Source organism: Eutrema salsugineum, unplaced genomic scaffold (genome assembly GCF_000478725.1).
Source record: "Eutrema salsugineum unplaced genomic scaffold, Eutsalg1_0 scaffold_9, whole genome shotgun sequence".
NCBI classification, from domain to species: Eukaryota; Viridiplantae; Streptophyta; class Magnoliopsida; order Brassicales; family Brassicaceae; genus Eutrema; species Eutrema salsugineum.
The window spans coordinates 6,409,419-6,429,250 of NW_006256342.1; the positions used below are offsets into that span (position 1 = coordinate 6,409,419).

General features: G+C 44.6%; 3 protein-coding genes across 10 annotated transcripts; 1 reads left to right on the forward strand and 2 right to left on the reverse strand.

The window, feature by feature from the left end:
* The first annotated feature begins 6,693 nt into the window (after window positions 1-6,693).
* LOC18008344 (disease resistance protein RML1A) lies at window positions 6,694-11,590 on the forward strand. Of its 8 annotated transcripts, XM_024148844.1 has the most exons (6): window positions 6,694-6,705; window positions 6,797-6,848; window positions 7,303-7,739; window positions 7,871-8,975; window positions 9,054-9,332; window positions 9,415-11,590. In XM_024148844.1, exons 3-6 carry the CDS (start codon window positions 7,642-7,644, stop codon window positions 10,810-10,812), a joined length of 2,880 nt encoding a protein of 959 aa, XP_024004612.1. In that variant the 5' UTR covers window positions 6,694-6,705; window positions 6,797-6,848; window positions 7,303-7,641; the 3' UTR covers window positions 10,813-11,590. The 8 variants fall into 8 exon arrangements, with proteins under 8 accessions (XP_024004612.1, XP_024004638.1, XP_006391246.2 ...); XM_024148870.1 differs by lacking the exons at window positions 6,694-6,705; window positions 6,797-6,848 and having other exon boundaries at window positions 6,947-7,739; window positions 9,415-10,186; window positions 10,395-10,560; XM_024148702.1 differs by lacking the exons at window positions 6,694-6,705; window positions 6,797-6,848 and having other exon boundaries at window positions 7,276-7,739; window positions 9,415-10,859; window positions 10,984-11,590.
* A 4-nt stretch (window positions 11,591-11,594) lies between these two features.
* LOC18008356 (putative F-box protein At1g67623) lies at window positions 11,595-12,592 on the reverse strand. Its single transcript, XM_024148943.1, has 2 exons — window positions 12,111-12,592; window positions 11,595-11,973 (listed from the first exon to the last, which is right to left on the reverse strand). Exons 1-2 carry the CDS (start codon window positions 12,571-12,573, stop codon window positions 11,639-11,641), a joined length of 798 nt encoding a protein of 265 aa, XP_024004711.1. The 5' UTR covers window positions 12,574-12,592; the 3' UTR covers window positions 11,595-11,638.
* Window positions 12,593-12,695: 103 nt separating this feature from the next.
* Window positions 12,696-14,496, reverse strand: LOC18008290 (protein Iojap-related, mitochondrial). Its single transcript, XM_006391186.2, has 4 exons — window positions 14,055-14,496; window positions 13,755-13,839; window positions 13,532-13,632; window positions 12,696-12,952 (listed from the first exon to the last, which is right to left on the reverse strand). The coding sequence occupies exons 1-4, from the start codon at window positions 14,379-14,381 to the stop codon at window positions 12,878-12,880; spliced, it is 588 nt and encodes a 195-aa protein (XP_006391248.1). The 5' UTR covers window positions 14,382-14,496; the 3' UTR covers window positions 12,696-12,877.
* Window positions 14,497-19,832: the final 5,336 nt, after the last annotated feature.

A 19,832-nucleotide genomic window follows, 5' to 3' on the forward strand; every position in this document is an offset into this window, starting at 1 on the left:
TGAACTGGGCGCCATTATCCGTAACGATCTCGTAGGGCAGACTGTGGCGACAGATGATAAATTTCCATACGAACTTGCGGACGTCCTCGGCGGTGATACGGGCGTAGGATTCAGCTTCGACCCACTTGGTGAAGTAGTCCGTCATGACGAGGAGGAAACGCTTTTGGCGGGATCTTGGCAGCGGTCCCACGATGTCCATGGCCCAACACATGAATGGGTAGGGCGGTGATGCCGTGGTGAGTAGCTCGGTGGGCGAATGGATCATGGGGCCGTGGCGTTGGCATTTCTCGCACCGGGCTGCGAACTTGTTGCAGTCCTCGACCATTGTTGGCCAGTAATGTCCTTGGTTAGGGATCCGGAGTGCGAGAGTTCGGCCGGTACAGTGGCTTCCTCCAGCGCCTTCGTGCATTTCCTTCATGACGTCGATTGTTTCGTCTCCGTGGAGACAGCTGAGCAGGGCGCCAGTTTCGCTCCACCGAAATAAGTTTCCGTCAGTCTGGAAATACTTGGCGGCTTTCTTCTTTAATCGTCGAGCCGCCCAGCGGTCGTCAGGGACCGTTCCGCTGATGATATACGACAGGATGTCAGCTCGCCAATCTGGCTTAACGGGCTCAGGCGGGGGAGGTGGCAGGTTCTCACCGTCCTGGGCATCCTGCTCTTCGATTGGGTCATTGGCGAGGAAATCGTTGATGAGGCAGATCCCCTTTGGGAGTTCTATGCTGGGGGAATTGATGCTCTCGACGGGGATTACTCGGCGCTGAGTCGGGTCCGAGGTGGAGGCAAGAGCGGCTAGGGCGTCTGCAGAAGTATTATCCCCTCGGGGAATCTTGGTGAGATGAAATTCGGAGAACTCGGAGGCTAGGTCCTGAACAACCTTGAGATAGGCTTCCATGCGGTCGTTCTTGGCTTCATACTCGCCATTGAATTGGTTTGCGACGAGCTGGGAGTCGTAGTATGCTTGGATCTTGTTGACCCCGATCTCCTTTGCCAGTCGCAGGCCGGCTATCAAGGCCTCGTTCTCTGCCTCGTTATTCGATGCCTGGAATGCTAAACGGAATGACTGCTCTAGCACCTCGTGGATCGGTGATTCCAAGCGGATGCCGACGCCAGAGCCATGCTTTGAGGCCGAACCGTCGACGTGAAGGCTCCATTTCTCATCGGGTGCTTCGACGGTTAGCTCGGGAGCGAGTTCGACGAGGAAGTCCGCCAATACTTGGGACTTCGCAGCGGTCCGTCCTCGATAGTCGATGTCGTATTCGCTGAGTTCTACCGCCCACTTCACCATCCTTTCCGACTGGCTCGGGCTGTGAAAGATTGTCCGCAGAGGATGTGTAGTTAGGACAGCGACAGTGTGAGATTGGAAGTAGGGGCGGAGCTTCCGGGCTGCTGTTACGACGGCTAACGCTAGTTTCTCCATGGTCGGGTACCTGCTCTCGGCTCCGTCCAGGGATTTAGAGACGTAGAAAACCGGCTTTTTCTCTCCTTGGTCTTCTCGAACAAGGACACCGCTTACAGCCGAGGTGGACACGGCGATGTAGAGGTACAAGGTTTCTCCGTTTTCGGGCTTGGCTAGGACGAGCGGAGTCGAGAGGTATTCCTTTAATTGCTGAAACGCCAGCTCGCACTTGTCGTCCCACTCAAACTTTTTGTTTCCTCAGAGTAGTTGATAAAAGGGGAGACATTTATCGGTGGATCGCGAGATAAATCGGTTGATGGCGGCAATTCTTCCGGTGAGGCACTGGACTTCGCGGGTGCTTTTTGGTGACTGCAGCTCGAGGACGGCTTGGATTTGCTTCGGGTTTGCCTTTATCTCGCGCTGGGTGACCACATAACCGAGAAATTCTCCCGAGGTGACACCGAAGGTGCACTTCGCGGGGTTGAGCTTCATGCCGTACTCGTTCAGAGTTTTGAAACACATTTTTAGGTGACCGACGTGATCACCCGCCACCATGGATTTGACGAGCATGTCATCTATGTACACCTCCATTGTGCGTCCGAGCTGGTCAGCGAACATCTTGTTCACGAGGCGCTGATAGGTGGCTCCGGCGTTTTTGAGCCCAAACGGCACGACCTTGTAGCAGTAGGTTCCGCATTCCGTGATGAATGCTGTCTTCTCCCGATCGTCGGGGTGCATGAAGATTTGATTGTAGCCCGAGAAGGCGTCCATGAAAGAGAGTAGCTCGTTCCCCGCTGTCGCCTCGACGACATGGTCGATTCTTGGAAGGGGGAAGCAGTCTTTCGGGCAGGCCTTGTTGAGGTCGGTGAAGTCCACGCAGACTCTCCACTTGCCGTTTTTCTTTTTGACCACGACCGGGTTTGCGAGCCAATCCGAATACTTCACCTCGGTGATTTGCCCGGCTGCCGCTAACCTATCCACCTCGTCATTAACGGCTTGAGCGCGCTCGGCGCCTAACTTTCGCCTCTTTTGTTTGATCGGCCGGAAGGTCGGGTCGACATTAAGTTCATGGCTGCATATGGCCGGGTTGATGCCAGGCATGTCACTGGTTGACCAGGCGAAGCTCGAGACGTTCTGCTTGAGGAACCCGATAAGCTCGGTTTTGAGGCTTTCTTTCAGGTCGGCACCGATGCCAACGCAGCGGTCGTTGTGATCAGGGTCGATGTTGACTTGGACGATGAGATCTCGGAGATGACGATCTGCTTGGCTTGGTTCCCCTGGGAGTTCGGATCCAACGATGTTGCAGGCGGGAACTCCATTGCGGCTTATTGTGGCGCAGAGCTGAGTGCGGGCGGCGTTGCGGAGCTTGTGCTCGATAATGAAGCACGAGCGCGAGATCCTCTGGTCGCTCCGGACTGTGAATGTGCCGGTCTGGTTGGAGAACTTGAGGCACTGGTGGTAGGTCGAGGTGACCGCCTTCATCGAATGCAGCCAAGGAAAACTGAGGATGATGTTGTATATGGCTGGACGGTCACGACGGTGAATTTGACTATTTTTGTTACCCGACCTACGTAGACCGGCAGCTTGATCGTCCCTATCGATGTGATGGTATCTCCTGCGAAGCCGGTCAGAGGAGTGAGGGTTGGCTTCATCTCGACGCCGTGTAAGTCCATCTTCTCGAGGGCTTCCTTGAAGATGAGATCTACCGAGCTACCCGTGTCGACAAGTATCCTAGTCACATCGCAGTCTGCTACGCGAATTTGGATGACGAGGGGGTCATTGTGAGGCTAGTCAACTCCCTCGGCGTCCTCCTCGGAGAACGTTATTCCCCTACCGCTTGTGTCCTGAGCGTTGCTCTGATCTTTGCCACCCACATCTCTGTCTGGGTGGACTTCCGCTCGTGGACTTTGATCGAGCGAACCGAATCGTTGCAGGACAGGAGGCCGCCCATGATCATTCCGATCATTGTCCGAGCCGGCGGTGGGGACGCCTGTCTCTGAGGTGCGACCTGCTGTTGCTGTTGTTGTTGGACGGGCTGGACTCTATCGTTCTCGCGAGAGGGAGAGCGCTGGCGGCGGTTATCTTGTTGACCTCGGTTGTCTTGACGACGCCGGTTATCACTACGACCTCGGCCGCGCGGCTGCTGCTGGTCGGGGACTCTAATTCCCCCTTTTTGGTACTGAGCGAGGAGAGCTTCCTGAAGTTTGCGGCACTGCTCGGTTGAGTGCCCCTTCAGTTGGTGGTACTCGCAGAACGCCTGGTTGTCTCTGGTAGCAGGAGCGGCAGCCCGCTCTTGGACGACTTGAGCCGGGGGCGGCGACTGGACCGGTGGCGGTGCCTCGACGGTGCGATACCATTTGTTTGATGGGAAAGGCTGTTGATAATACTGCTGCGATGAGCTGGGTGCGGCCATCCCAGGTCGGTTATACTGCGTATCGACTGCGCAGTGGGGGCTGTCTATGCGGAAGACGGCTGGAGCTTCTTTGACGGGACACGAGGTTGGCGCGTCGCTGATGAGAAAGGTTGCGGCCTGCCTGCGCTGATATTCCTCGTCGTAGTGCTGGCGGGGTTCGTGGTATTCGTCCTGAGCTCTTTCCTTTTGAGGTGGATTTTTCTGGGAAGCGAGCTTTCTAAGACTTGCCCTCTCCTCCTCGACTTCAATATGTAACCCGGCGCGGTGTAATGCGTCTTCCAGAGTGTGCGGCGCATTGAGCTTTAGTTCGTCCTTGAAGGCCGAGTCGAAGTGGAGGGCTTTCCTCAGGGCTGGGACGGCGGACTCGTCCGACACTGAGGCGCGGGAGGCCGTCGCTTTGAAGCGCTCGATGAACGACCGGAGGGATTCTTTTGATCCCTGGCTCAAGGCCCAGAGATCGGCGGTTGAAGCAGAACGCTGGATAAATATAGAATAATGTTTGAGGAAGGCGGTCGAGAGCACCTTGAAGCTATCGATCGAGTGCGTCTCCAGCCTAGAGAACCAAGTTTTCCACGAACAGTTGGCAGTGTCCGGCCTCGCGCTCTTCGGGCGTGAAGTGAGCTCGTCCCATGGCTATGGTGAATGCCGTTAGATACTGCGTGGGATCGGTATCTCCAGCTTAAGGTGGGAGCTTCACTTTGCTGACGTGACGGAAATGAGTGGAGGCGATTTGGTGTGTGAACGGTGTGTTCTGCGTCTCCTGCAAGACACGATCTATTTCGGGGGCCGAACTCGTGGCTCGATGGACCTTTATTGGTCAAGAAAGGTTCTATGCTTTAGGGCTTGAATCGGTGTTAGCCTTTAATAAGGAGAGAAGGCTCAAGGAATCACGTGTGATGTTTAAGGAAGAAGAGAGTTGGTGTCCGTACAATGGTCCCCCCTTGGCGCGTCGTTTACACTTGGTCTTGTGACCGTTGGAGCTGTCACTATCTCTCGGGATCCATGCTCAAGACTCACATGTTTCCTTATGTCTCTAACCACTTTCTTTTGTATTGTAGCTTAGCTAAACCTAGTTTCTATTCTGTCTCTTCTATATATGTATCAAAGACGAGAATGAATAAACACACTACTTTGGGAACTCTTTCTCTCATCTCTTTTGCACACTCTCTCAAATCTCTTTATTCCGCTTAGTCTCTAAATATTCTAACAACCTTGGAGTTCATCTCGCGAATTTTTGCCTTGATGGCCTCGATCTCCGTGTCGCGGTCTCGCTCTGCGGCCATCTGTCGGAACGCCTCCGGGCTAGAATACTGAGGGCGCATTTCGGCCGAGCGATTTGCCAACTGGGTGGATCTCCGACTTGGTCTGGCTGACTCGGTTGGGGAGTCACCGAAGAGGTTTCTTTGCAAGAGTAGCACTTCTGAGCGGTGAGCTTCCTCGAGGTCGCGCTCAACCGAGGACCTAGGATTCTCCGGCTGGTTTGCGTGGGCTCCTCGCCCTGCCGTGAGCTCGGCGAACCTTCGGTCAGTTTGGCGGGTCATCTCGTCCATTCGGTCGAGCAAGGAGTGGAGCAGAGGAGCCAGGGCGTGGTCTCCGCTTGCCGGAGTGGTCCGTTCAGCTGGGGCCTGCAGGGTGACACGTCTCGGACTTGTTGGTAACGCCATTGGTTCAGGGATTTGGTGGGGAGTGCTGCTTTCCAGTTCGGACTCCAGGGGGAGCGGCGGTGCTGGTAGCTGCGGTGCTGGCACTCCGGTCTCTGTTGGTATGGCGGCCTCCTTAGGGTGGACAACCGACGAGGGCGGCGTGAGCGCTGCGGGTGTCGTGGTTGTTGACTTGGCCGTCGCTGGTGATGATTTTGACATTCCTAAGGTTGAGGGCGATGTTCCTGCCATTTCCAAATCTTTCTTGTGCGTGTAGAAAATCTCTAAACCCCCCTCCTTCTAGCGCCAATTGTTGATCTTGGGGATCACTAAGTATGTTTAACAGATGATGAGAATGATTAGAGATGATTTCGGGGCGAGATTTTCGTATAATAAGAGTGATTCAGTTCGGGGAGGAAAAGAGAGTGTCAGCTCGGAGCCGTGAGAAGAGTATGTAAAGAGAGAATACTTAGCGTTTCGAACTAAGTCTGGAAAGAGTCCAGTTCGGCGCTTTTATATTGTTACAGCGAGCTCGGAAGAGAGACAAGTGTATTCAAGTAGAGAGAGAGTAATCAATTTCCGGTCCCCTCATAAATGATCTATGGGGAGTATTTATAACGGGAGCCAGGAGACGAGTTTCCTCCAAATCGGGACGACGTGGCAGCTTCGGCGCATCTCAGTATGGCGTCTCGAGCCGCGCGTCCGAACCACTCCGCGGCGAGTGATAATGGTCCTTCGCCGAGCTACTTGCGCAGATAGGTTACTGTAGACGACCTGCTACTACACGTGTCGTATCCTGCTTGGTTCCGGGTACTGTAGATCGGTGCAGTGATGATGACGATTTAGGCGGGGTCATGCTGATTGGACTAATGACTTTTGGCTGGGCTTCATCATCCTACTATGAGCTTTATTATTGAGGATGGGCCTAGCTAATTGGGGTGCTAAGCCCACCTCCAACAGCCGATGAGATTGGTGATGTGCTACTAAATATTCTTGATCAACCAAAAAAAAATTGATATTCATTTCTGCTTCTTTGTGTTTGATATTCAGCGGTTGTCGATAAAGATATTATGAAATGTGAATCCGAGACTGAGAGTATTATCAGCGAATTAGAAAACAGCAACCACCACGCCAATTGAAGCAGAAGATGCTTTGATTTTTGGATCCCTAAAATGCAAGCGATTCTGAACCACTTCAGAGACTCTATAGTTACGTTTCACACTCCATGCATGTCCGCAGAATCATAACTGTGGCTGGTGAGCTTTCTTTCTCTGCACCCTCCAGTGCTAAGGCTTGATCACTGCTTTCAAAAATCACCAGTTGTATAGTTCTTGATTTATCGTGTAGATTGTGACGAAGAAGCTTCAGGAGGGTTTAGGGGATAGCAACAGTCATCAAGGTCTGTACTTATCTCTTTTGACGGTTTGGATGGTTGTGGTCATTAAGAATATTGATGCATTCTGATTTATTATTTGTTTTAACCAAATGAAAAAAAAAAAAAAAAAGACCAAGTCAATTGAATCCATAACTCTGCCAACTATTTAGAAAACCCATTTGCAAGAGTTATCATTTTTATATATACTAACTACCATACAGGTTGCTTTTCTAAGAAACCACATCATTCTTTCATATCGTTGCTTTATTTGTTTGAATGCGTCTTCTACGAGAGGGCTATGAGGAAGTTTCCTGTCCAGTGCTCGTCAGCATACAATGACTACAAAAAAAATCAACCAATTAGAATTCACATCTCTTTGAAGTTTATCTCTGACGCTTTTGCATCAACTGCTTTTCTTTAACATCATTTGCGACTCTCTGATATCTCTCTCATGGCTTCTTCTTCATCGGACATTAAGAGATACCATGTCTTTCCGAGTTTCCATGGACCAGACGTCCGTAGAGGGTTTCTCAGTCACTTACACAACCACTTTGCAAGCAAAGGGATCACAACGTTCAAGGATCAGAGAATCGAGAGAGGCCACACCATCGGACCTGAACTCGTACAAGCGATTAGAGAATCCAGAGTCTCGATCGTTCTGCTCTCTAAGAATTACGCTTCTTCGAGCTGGTGTTTAGATGAATTGGTCGAAATCTTGAAATGCAAAGAAGCTTCGGGGCAGATTGTGATCACCATCTTTTACGACGTTGATCCATCCGATGTTCGGAAACAGAGGGGAGATTTTGGAAGCACTTTCATGAAAACTTGTGAAGGGAAAGCAGAAGGGGAGAAAAAAAGATGGATCAAAGCTTTGGCCTATGTAGCAACCATTGCCGGAGAACACTCTCTAAACTGGTTTGTTTTTTCTTCTGGGCTCATTGAATTAGAAAGACTTTCTCTTTCTTAATCAGAACTTCACTTCAATGGTGGAGTCTTTGCAAATTCAGACTCATTAACACGAGTTTACGTTGTTTTTTTTTGGCTAGGGATGATGAAGCGGCAATGGTCGAAAAGATTGCCGCAGATGTTTCCAACAAACTGAATGTTACACTGTCAAGGGATTTTGAGGGGATGGTGGGACTTGAAGCTCACTTGAGAAAGTTGGACTCTATGTTATGCCTCGAGTGTGATGAAGTGAAGATGATTGGAATTTGGGGTCCTGCAGGGATTGGTAAGACCACCATTGCTAGAGCTTTGTATAACCAACTCTCTAGTAAATTTCGATTCAAATGTTTTATGGGGAATCTCAAGGAAAGTTATAAGAGCATTATGTGTGTTGATGATTATGATTCCAAGCTGTGTTTGCAAAAACAACTTCTTTCCGAGATTTTGAACCAAAGGGATATAAGGGTACATCATTTAGGTGCAATCAAAGACTGGCTACAAGATCAAAGAGTGCTTCTTGTTCTTGATGATGTAGATGATCTAGAGAAACTAGAGGTATTGGCTAAAGAACTTTCTTGGTTCGGTTATGGAAGTCGGATCATCGTGACCACAGAAGATAAAAAGATTTTGAAGGCTCATGGGATTAACGATATCTACCATGTCGATTTTCCTTCCATGGAAGAAGCTCTCGAGATTTTCTGTCTATCTGCTTTCAAACAAAGTACTGTACGAGATGGTTTTGAAGAGATTGCAAATAAAGTAGCTGAGTTTTGCGGTTGTCTTCCACTAGGCCTCTGTGTTGTGGGTTCATCATTGCGTGGAGAGAGCAAGCACGAGTGGGAACTTCAATTATCTAGGCTCGGAACTAGTCTTGATAGAAAAATTGAAGACGTATTAAAAGTGGGATATGATAGATTGGTTGATAAAGATCAAGCTCTGTTTCTCCACATTGCATGCTTCTTTAACCATGAAAATGTTGATCATGTGACAACCATGCTCACTGACACTGTTTTGGATGTTGGAAATGGGTTGAAGAACCTAGCCGATAAGTCGCTTGTCCATATATCATCTCGTGGACATATAGCGATGCACTATTTAGTACAACAATTGGGTAGACAAATAGTCATTGAACAGTCTCATGAGCCCGGAAAGCGTCAGTTTTTAGTGGAAGTCGAAGAGATTCGTGATGTACTCGAAAATGAAACAGTAAGTTCTTACATATACATTCCCTAGAAATTGCTAGTGATAACAATTTCATAAGTCTTCTTTTGCAATATTTGGTAGGGTACTGGATCTGTCATAGGTATATCATTTGATATGTCCAAGATCGGTGAGCTCACAGTAAGTAAGCGAGCTTTTGAAGAAATGCGTAATCTCAGATTCTTGAGATTTTATAATGGAAAAGTTAGCTTGTTAGAGGACATGGAATATCTACCCCATCTAAGATTGCTACATTGGGATTCATACCCGAGAAAAAGCCTTCCTCCAACATTCCAGCCTGAACGTCTCGTCGAGCTCCATATGCAATTTAGCAAGCTCGAGAAGCTCTGGGGAGGAATCCAGGTTGGTATTTGATATGTGTGAATATGTTTCAAATACTTTAACCGAAGTGTGATATTCCTCATTTGTTATATTTCACATGTAGCCCCTTGCGAATCTCAAGAAGATAGATTTGGTACATTCCAAAAATTTGAAAGAGATCCCAAATCTTCTGAAAGCTACTAGTCTCGAGACATTGAAGCTTATGGGATGCAAAAGCTTGGTGGAACTTCCATCCTCTATTTCGAATCTACAGAAATTAAAAACGTTGTCAATGCGGGCGTGTGTAAAGCTACAAGTTATTCCCAGCGATATCAACTTAGTATTTCTTGAGGACGTGGACATGAGTTATTGCTCGCGGTTGAGAACTTTTCCAGATATTTCTAAGAACTTCAGTCGTCTCAATTTAGAAGACACAAAGATAGAAGATGTTCCTGCATCAGTTGGTGGATGTTGGTCTCGTCTTGAGTGGCTTGTGATGGGCAACAGAAGCCTCAAAAGATTAACACATGTCCCGCTAAGTGTAACGTTGCTAGACCTAAGCAACAGTGAGATAAAGAGGATTCCAGATTGCATTGTAGGTCTCCCTCACCTAGTGACTCTTATTGTCAAAAACTGCAAAAAACTTGTGTCAATTCCGGGTCTTGCCCCTTCGCTCAAGTCCCTAAATGCAAACAATTGTATATCACTAGAGAGAGTATGTTTCTATTTCCACAACGTAATAAAGGAGCTAACATTCTACAACTGTGTGAACCTGGATGAAGAAGCAAGAAGAGTAATTATACAACCAAGGGTTGATGGGTATGTATTGTTACCAGGTAAAGAAGTCCCTGCAGAGTTCATTCACAAAGCCACAGGAAACTCCATAACCATCAAAGGTACTTTTTCTGTGTTCTCAAGATTCAAGGCTTGCCTTCTGCTTCCACCAATCAAGAACAGGGGAGATTTTCAAATAAAGTGTAGTTTAAGAAGCAAAAATGGTGTCCTTATTAACCAAGTCTACAATTTTGGAATGCCTGAAACTTTTTATGCTAGATGTCTATCAAAACATTTACTTATATTCCGTGATGCTCTATTTCAACAAAGCGTCTGCCATGATGAAGTTGATGTGACTACGAGTGAGATTCTGTTTGAGTTCACCGGCTGGCTGGAAGACGATGTTTGCGAGGTTCTTGAGTGTGGTGTACAGATTTTGACAGACGAAGCTGAGGGTAGCAGCAGGAAAGAAGACACTTTTGAAGAAGAGAGTAGCAGCAGCGACGAAGTGAACAGCTTCAGCAGCAAAGAAGACAACTTTGAGGAAGAGAGTAGCAGCAGCGACGAACTGAACAGCTTTGAAGCTGATAGTAGCAGCGAAGTGGGTTACTCTGAAACTGGAGGCAACAGTGATGAAGCTGTTCGACGGATTTGGTCCGGGAAAGAAGACACAACACCCATTATCTTAGGGGTAGTTACTCTCTTGTGCGTGCTTGTAGTTATCCGAATCTATGTCAATAAAAAATAGAAAGATTGGAGTATCTGATCCTACATGTTACTGGTAAATTGTTGATGGTAACTCTCTCTCTCTCTCATTTTTTATATATATATACTTCGTTGCACGATGCAGTACCATCATATTTTTAGCTTTTGTATATTATAAACTTAGAAGCAGCTTGGTTATTGTGTGTTGACGTAGGGTATAGAATGGATCAAGTGAAGTTCTTTAAAAGATAGAGATTGTTGTTGGAACTTGGAGGCCTTGTGATACTTCATGATTGCCTTGGGATTAATATACGATATGTTTAGGATAATATGACTCAACAGCTTATTTTCGATGGTGTGAAAATTAGGCATCGGAAGCTATAGACTGCTTTTCAAAGTAATACAAGTTGTTGGAGTTGGCTTAGGAATGGTTTAGTTTCACTGGAAGTAGTTGTGTGTTGCAGCGACATGGATTCTCATCGCCTTCTTCATGTGAACCGAACTCAGCTGAATCGACTGATCGAGTGTCTGTGAGATCAAACAAACAAGAACGTGATCGGAGTCCACTTGGTTTGAATAATGAGAAACAAGAGTTGTTGGAGTTGGACGCAAAAGAGTGGCTCTTGTTGATTCGTCTTCAAGCAAACAGGCAACAACAACAACTCGTGTTGCTGCAGCTTCAATGTAACAGTGAAATTCGTCGTGTTTCTTAGTTGTTGTTATTGTACTTACTTTCCCATGGTTGCAGAGTAGCAACTTGTGTTTGGCATTTTTTTTGTTTGTAATCATATGATCAATTCGAATAATATATTCCTTTAGAAACACTCAAAAATAACTCTTTGTTTAATTAGTTAAATTTATTACATCGTTCACTCAATGTTATAAAAGAAAAGCTCAACTTCGTGATGCCACAGACAAAACTCACAGGCAGAAGAAGTATTCATGTCGTTGTCCTCACCGTATCGATGCCAAACACAATTGTATGCTACGAACTTCATGGTTTTGCCATCGCACTCGCACTTCTCTCGAACGTACGCTCTTTTGAGTTCTTTCATCACCGGTATGCCACGCCACAAAATGCTGTCTCTGATCCTGTCTCGAAGTTCCACCAGCTCTTGCAACGTTGTTGACATCAACGGTTTTATTAAACCAGACAAGATCTTGAAACCCTTTTGTTTTGTATTGCCTCCAAGCAAAGCCGGTCCTGATATGTATAGACTCAAAGCATATTAATAAATTTTAGCCTCTTTTATAACTGGTAAGTTGCGTATAATACCAATTCAACTAAATATGAACTCTAATAAACTGAGGCTACAAAAAAGGTGTGTTTCTCTTGCTTACCTCCAGGGTTACCTTTGTCTCCAAGACAGATTAGGATCATTCCATAAACATAGTTTGCTTCATGGTTTCCTTTCTCCGCAGCTCTAGTCAAAAGTTTGAGCCCTTTGTGTTTTTGGTTCTCTAGAAAGTAGTTGATAAGTCCTTTGCGGTACAATGCTTCGGGGTTTCCATTCTTGCGACATCTTTTGAAAAAATTTGAGAACCTTTCGGGGTTGTGATTCCAGTGGAAAAGAGGGGTTTCGTGTAGTGAGAGTCGAGAAATAACGTAACGATCATCACAGGTCTGTTGAAACGATTTCGAAACTAATCTTAGATTACGAACCGATGACAAGGAAGAAGCTGCAACACATGAAGAAACCTCCACGAGAATGTCCTGTGGTAAACAATCGATAGAAAGTGTTCTTTTGCGAGATTTCTTAATAGAAACAGACGAAGACATCATAGAGGAGGATACCATGTTCATGTTGAGATTGAATTCGTTTTTTCCCTTTTTTGAAGCCTAAATCTAAGCTGGCCAATGTTATATAAAGGCCTAAATTCGTTTTCCTTTTTTGAAAAGGAAGAGAAATAGATAAGTACAATATCAGGCAACTAATTTCCTTTTCCAAATCAAAAAAGGAAATATTAGATCTTTGATGACCAATAATAAAAAAAAGAATTAGATGTAGAAAGAAATACATAATCCTATTCTTAATCTGTCTAGGATTACAACCCCTCGAGAGACTAAATATGTTTATGACCAATTGTTCAACAGTGGCTTTTTCAGATCAGGAACTCACTTTAGCTGGTTTCTTTTTGGAGTTGTTTATTGGTCGGACCTTTACAAAAGCTTTTTGTAAATCCTGCAACAAAGGGAATCAATGAAGACATTAACCTAGCTTTGTAGACTACTACTCAATTGTTCTATCAACGGATCAAGGAGGAGATGAACACAAACAGAATAATAATCATTGAAAAGAGCAAAAAAGATCCACAAGGTTTTATAGATCAATGAGTATCTTTCAATAGAATGTAAATAAATCCTAATAACTGGCTAGTTCAATTAATCAACTGCTCGAGAGACAGTCATTGCCATATTATCAAAATTACTTAGTATCAAGGAGGCATTACATAGTTTAATGAGATATTCTCCGCAATATACTTCCTAATACCCTCATCTCCCACAAACCCAAGATCAAAGTTTTAGCTTTTACTCACGATAACCCGATATTAGCAGTAACTAATATGGACCAATGTACACCAAGTATCAGCTTTTATCCACGAGAAACCCTAAACCATCATCTCCCACCTCCATTTTTGGACGATGTAAAGACACAAATCCAAGATAAAAATTTCAGCCATTATTCCGGATATTTAGCAGGAACCAATATGGATTAATCTACACCAAGTCTGTCTAGAAAAAAAAAGTGAAATATGTTTACCTTATCTGAATTATCATTAGTTGATGCTTCAGCAGTCCAAAGGCTTTCCAAGTTGAAATAAACCCTTGCCTTCTCATCAAGTGCATGGACTACAAACTTTCCTACACGGAGAGGGAAAATAGCATCCAGAGAAAGACTATTACATACAGCACAATTCTAAATAGAGACAGAACGAATATAAAATTTGAAATCACAAAAAACAAGCAGTGACAATAACACGAACCGTAGTCTATAACAATCCACTTGCTATTGTACCCTTGTACAGAAGGAAGCTTTACATGTTTGGCTCCTATCTGCTTCTGCTTAGCCTGTGAGTGAACAAACAAAGCCAGAGAATTTAAGAAGTCGTATGATCACTCTCAAAAGGAGTTGTTTCTGTCATCAATCCATAGAGTAGATTCTTACATCGAGAATCGACATCTTATCACAAAATCACGCTATATACGAATGTTTGATTGAGGACTCAAGTATGGGATTCGAGATTTTACTCAGAAGCAAAAGATAGAAGATGAAAACAAGTTACCCTGTAGATTAGAGCCTGAGCGATATTCTTCAGGTGCCAATCGGATCTTCCGGTGGCGATGATCGTGAAATCGGCCCAGCAACACTGATTTTGCGTTGGAATCACAATCACGTTATCAGCTTTCACGTCGGCGAGTATCTTCTCCACTTCGGGAACCGTGAGAACCTCATAAGAGCCGGCGGCTGAAGAAAAAGAAGGAGAGGAAGCGAAGAGGCGGCTTGAAGCGGGAAATCCGAGCTTCCATGACTGATCTAGAAGTGAAGGTAACGGTGGCGATGTGAAATGAGAGGGAAGAGAAGAACACCGAGATCGGAGAGACGCCAACATGAGCTTAGCGCGGTTGCGAAACGGCCACGATTGTGCGAAAAACCTAAATACCGACCGAGTCCACTATGAGTGCGAGGCTGAAAAGCCATAAGTGGAGAAAAAGTTTGCTAAAAACTCATGTCCCCAAAAACAATTTTATTTTCGAATTAAATTTATTAACAAAAATTTGGTTAATTATACTTTTATTCTTATATATCTCAAAAAATCACGAAAATACTTGAGTTAAACCCATCCGTTTTATGCCCGACCCGAATACCTAGGTAAAGTAGAATTTCTTAAAAAAAAAAAATTTATTTAATTTGAAATCAGAAATCAGGAAATTGAAATTGGTAAACCGAAAATTGGGTAAAGAAAACCAAACCGAATGAATTTAATTTTGAAAACCAAACATAACCTTAAAAACGAAAATCAAATTTTGTCCTCCTCTTTCTCTCTTCATCTTCCCCAAACTATCTCCACTTCCTTCTCTCTTCCGATAATTCTGTAACTTCCCCCTTGAAACGACACTTGCTCGATTTTGTAACGGCTCCTTCTTCAACTTCCCTTTCTTCAATTCCCGTACTATATATTACATAATTTAGCCTTCTAATTCCATCAAGACAAACCCTAAATCCAGCCTAACTCGATGGCTAAAATTCGACTTAAGGGCGTGGTCTATGATTCGAACGAATCTGTACCCAAACGCAGCGAAGAAGCAGATATGGAAGATAAAGAACCCGGAATAACACCAAACCCTCCGGCGAATGATGAAGAAACAATCCATGAAGAAACTCGGGGTGAAGAAGAATCATTGACGGAAGCAGAACCAGCCGGTACGGAAACCACCAAAGAAGCCCCAGAAACCGCACCAACACCCATGGAGGAAAGTGTGACGGATCAACCAGAGGAGCGGTTGGAATCTCGTGAAGAACCTGAAAAAGTGGGTTTAGCGGATACAGTAGCCGAGGAAGAGGGTGTGGTAGAATCCCAGAAAGAAGGCGAGGCAGATGTATCTGAGGATGAGGCTTCAGGAAGAGAAGGTGAGGAAGAGAAATCAGAGAAAGAAGTCGAGGAAGAGGAATCAGAGAAAGAAGCCGAGGAAGAGGAATCCGAGAAAGAAATAGGAGAAGAGGAAGTCGAGGATGAGCAATCCAAGAAAGATAGTGGAGAAGAGGAGTCCGAGAAAGAGAAATAAGCAGACGAAGAGGGAGGGGGGACACCCGAGAAAGACGACGAGGGAGAAGGAGAGGAAGGACATGAAGAGGAAGGAAATGAAGAGGAAGAAAATGCAGCGGAAGAAGAGGATGGCGAAGAGGCAGATGAAGATTTAGAGGTAAGTATACTCTAAACAAAATTATGTTTGGTCATTGGACAACTAGGACAACTAGGATAACTATTTGAATGAAATTATGTTGGGTATTTGGACAACTAGGATAACTACGATAACTATGTGTGATTCGAAATTACGTTTGGCATTTGAACAACTGGGACAACTGGGATAACTGTGACTGATGAAATATCGTTTGGCATTTGGACAACTAGGAAAACTAGGACAACTAACTATTTGCACGAAATTACGTTTGGCATTCGGACAACTGGGACAACTAGGACAACTATTTGCACAAAATTACGTTTGGCATTTGGACAACTGGGATAACTGGGACAACTAAATATCATGATTGTGTTTCTTGTTTTTATCTCAAGATGCCGATGATGGTAGTCAATCGATGGTGCCTGAGAAGCTTTACTTCGGTCCAACCGAGTACAGCCAGGGTTGTAGGATATTGACAAGGTGCTCAGTTAGAGCTGTTGTGGACAAGATTGAAAATCTTGATGAGGAGAAAGCATGGTTCAGAGCGCATCCTCAATTTAAGCATATTTTTCACATGTTCAAGGAGCCCAACCACATGAATCAAGGGTTGTGGATGCTTCTCCTTCACACTGCTCATACTGATAGGCTTAGTGAGTGCTGGTTTGTTGTTAACGGAGTTCCGATAAGGTATTCTCTGGGAAAGCATGCGCTTTTGAGTGGACTTGACTGTCGTGATTATCCGGCTGACTACAACAATTTGGAGAACACAAAGTTTGTTAAGAAGCACTTTGGTAGGGCCGATAAAATCAAGATTGGAGAGGTGAAAGAAAAATTAGATGAAATGAAGGATCCCTTTGTGGACAGGAAGAAAATGGCCCTCCTCTGGTTTTTATGCAAGGTAGTGAAGGCGAAATACAAGGCTGATGGTAATATTGATCCGTTCTTGCTCAGAGTTGTCAGTGATTTGAATGTGTGTAAATCATTCCCTTAGGGGCGTTACACATTCGATGACATGATGAAAGAGATTCGGCGTGTGATGGCAAAGTTTGATGGCACCATGAAAGGCAAAAAAGCAGAATGTCCCTTGTCTAGTTTCATTATTCCTCTACAGGTAATTCTCATTCAATAGCTTATAGAAGCTAAATTATTTACATTTATTAGTGGTTTAATTTTTTGACTTTTTGTCTAGATACTTGCTTTTGAGTGTATTCCTAGCCTTAGGCGAAAATTTCGAGAAGCCGTACCTGCAGAGAAAGACTGTCCGAGGATGTGCAAGCACAAGTTTGCTGATGTATGCATGGAAGGCATTCCATTGGATGATATAAACTCAGCAATTGAAACAAGTGTAAAGGTTAGTATTTGATGGGTTTGGTTATAGGACAATAGGGTACAACTATGTTTGACTTGTTGGTAGTGGTATTAGGACAACTGGTACAACTATGTAATATTAAAATTATTGGTCGTGGGACAATAAGGACAACTGGTATAACTATGTAATATTAAAATTATTGGTCGTGGGACAATTAGGACAATTGGTACAACTATGCAATATTACATATTATTGGCGTTGGACAATTAGGACAACTGGTGCAACTATGTTTCTTTTATTTTGGTTTGTCACTAATTTGTTTTTTTTGTTTTGTTGCCAGGACATCCATAGCATCTTGAAGCCTGCAGACTCGAGTGAAGAAAAACTATTGACTCGGATATTAGATCCTGGATATGATGATGGGATAAGACTCATTGATGTAGGTCTTGAGGATTGGATGCATCATCTCACGGTGAAGAAGAAGAAGATCTTCTGGAGATCTTTGTATGAGTTAGAGATTCAACATCGGGGTGTAGGGAGCAGAGTCGAGATTCCTCAAGCACCAGCACCTGAGTCGACATCATTGTTGGAGCTGAGGGCTACCATTGGTCTGTTGGAAAAAAGAGTGGCGACGCTTGAGCAGTTAGTCATTCACCAATCCCCTGCACCACCCGCCTCTTCACCAGTTGGCACCGGTCAACCACCAGCTGTGTCCTCACCAGTTGGCACCGGTCAACCACCAGCCGCGTCCTCACCAGTTGCCACCGGTCAACCACCAGCCGTGTCCTCACAAGTTGCCACCGGTCAACGACGAGGTGCATCACGTCCTACCCTAAACTCGTTGTACGCTTTGTTGGATTGTGTGGAGGTGTTGCAGCGTGATGTCTGGCATCAAGGGATAGTGAGGGCAATTGTGGGGAACAACCGTTACAAGGTAAAACTGGTTGACACATCGGAGGAAGCTGATTTCATGTATTGGGATGTTCGGCCATCAACTGCACCACCACCTGCATCCGCCCCTGTAAGCGCAGCACCAGCAGAAGCATCCTCCTCAAAGTCCGTTAGAGGTCGAGGTGGAACTAAGAGGCCCAGGAAGAATTCAAAATACAAGAAGTCGCCTTACACTTCTGCGAGAAAAGCCAAGAAAGCCAAGAAGTAGAATGTTTTATGTTTAAGATCATGTGTTTTTCTTTGTGGTACAATCTGTTTAGGGTTAGGACAACTGGTACAATTTTCTTGTTTTATTTTGGACAACTGGTATAATTTACTTGTTTTATTTAGGACAACTCGTACAACTATATGCGATATATTAGGACAACTGGTACAATTTCCTTGTTTTATTTAAGACAACTCGTACAACTATATGTGATATATTAGGACAACTGGTACAACTGCGTAGTTTTATTTAGGAGAAATAGTTCAAAATAAATCAAAGGTGAGTAGCAACATAACAAGGGAAAAAAAGGTCAAACTGAAAAGCTCATCTTCTTCATCCTTAACGCTTTTTCATAGCTTCTTCAAGGAATGCCACCTTTGACTCCAACTGGTTTAACTTCGAGAAAACAGTGTCAAACAAAGCCCGCATGGCTTCTTGACTATCATTCAACATTTCAATCTCTTCGATTATAGCGAGATCCCACCATTTCTTGAAGCCACAACTGGGAACCTGAAATCCCAAAACTCAGAAATAAACCCTGAGACTCAAATTATAAATCAAAATTGAAAACCCAATTGACTTACTTCTGGGAAATTTTTGGGGCCACAGCAGCCGTAGAAGCAACCATAACTTTATCCATTATGCGGCAGAATCCCTAAAAAACCTATTTGGGGAAAAATTGGGAAAGAGAATAAGAGGAGAAGAACCCTTTGACCATTTTCTATGAAAGAGAAAACGCTAAACGACAACCAAAAAGAGACAAGTACAGCGGCAAAACTTATAATTTTATCCTCAGCCGCCATTCTCACACGTGCATTTTATGTTGACATCATAGTTGTATCTAGTTGTCCGGTTGTCCCAAAATTGTCATAGTTGTCCTTTGGACGATTTTTAAGTTTTTTTCAGTTGTCCTTTAACAAGAACATTCTTTTTTTAGTTGTCCCCTTAACCCTTGAACATTTTATACATGCCCCAAGGGTTTCGCGCCCTTACTTTTGTATTTCCCATATTTTTACGTGTAGCCTCTTATAAGATGGAAACCATTGTCAAAAAATGCCTTATACCATAAGGGTTATTTCATTAGAAACACAAATGGTATATCTTATTTTCAGAAAATAATGGGTTTTTTTAGTGTTTAGTGGTAGTCGTTGAGTACACAGTAGTTAAGGGTTTAGGGCTGTATTTGTTTAGTGTTTAATAATTTAAAAAATTAGTTTGTCTTGGTTATCATAGTTGTCCTAATTGTTCTAGTTGTCCAAATTGTCATAGTTGTCCTAGTTGTTCTAGTTGTCCAAATTGTCATAGTTGTCCTTGTTTGTCCCAATTGTACCAATTGTCCACTTTATACTATTTTGCCTTCTGTTGTCCTAGTTGCACATTTTGTCTTAGTTGTCCTAGTTGTCCTACTTGTTTGTAGTTTGTCTGGGTTTGGACGTAGTTGCACCTAATTGCACCTAGTTGCCCTGTTGACATTCTCGAAATCCAAGTCCAAGAAATTCAAAATACAAATTACTCCAAAATACATAGTATTGCAAGAAATCCAAGATAATGAAAATATTCCTTAGACCTAGCTCTCACCGCCCTGACCGCTCTGACCCTCTTCACCCTGGCTTTCCTTTGGGTTTAGTGGTTGAAACCAACGGCCAATGTTTATGTTTGGGTTGGCCTTCTGACTCCTGCGAGCTTCTCCGGTGG

Coding starts and splice junctions, on each gene's coding strand:
- LOC18008344 (XM_006391184.2), top strand. CDS start 7,276: ATGGCTTCTTCTTCATCGGACATTAAGAGATACCATGTCTTTCCGAGT. Junction 8,976..9,053: donor ATGTACTCGAAAATGAAACA/GTAAGTTCTTAC, acceptor AATATTTGGTAG/GGTACTGGATCTGTCATAGG. Junction 9,333..9,414: donor AGCTCTGGGGAGGAATCCAG/GTTGGTATTTGA, acceptor TTTCACATGTAG/CCCCTTGCGAATCTCAAGAA.
- LOC18008356 (XM_024148943.1), bottom strand. CDS start 12,573: ATGAACATGGTATCCTCCTCTATGATGTCTTCGTCTGTTTCTATTAAG. Junction 11,974..12,110: donor AGACAAAGGTAACCCTGGAG/GTAAGCAAGAGA, acceptor TATACATATCAG/GACCGGCTTTGCTTGGAGGC.
- LOC18008290 (XM_006391186.2), bottom strand. CDS start 14,381: ATGTTGGCGTCTCTCCGATCTCGGTGTTCTTCTCTTCCCTCTCATTTC. Junction 13,840..14,054: donor CTCAGGCTCTAATCTACAGG/GTAACTTGTTTT, acceptor GTTCACTCACAG/GCTAAGCAGAAGCAGATAGG. Junction 12,953..13,531: donor CTAATGATAATTCAGATAAG/GTAAACATATTT, acceptor CCTTTGTTGCAG/GATTTACAAAAAGCTTTTGT.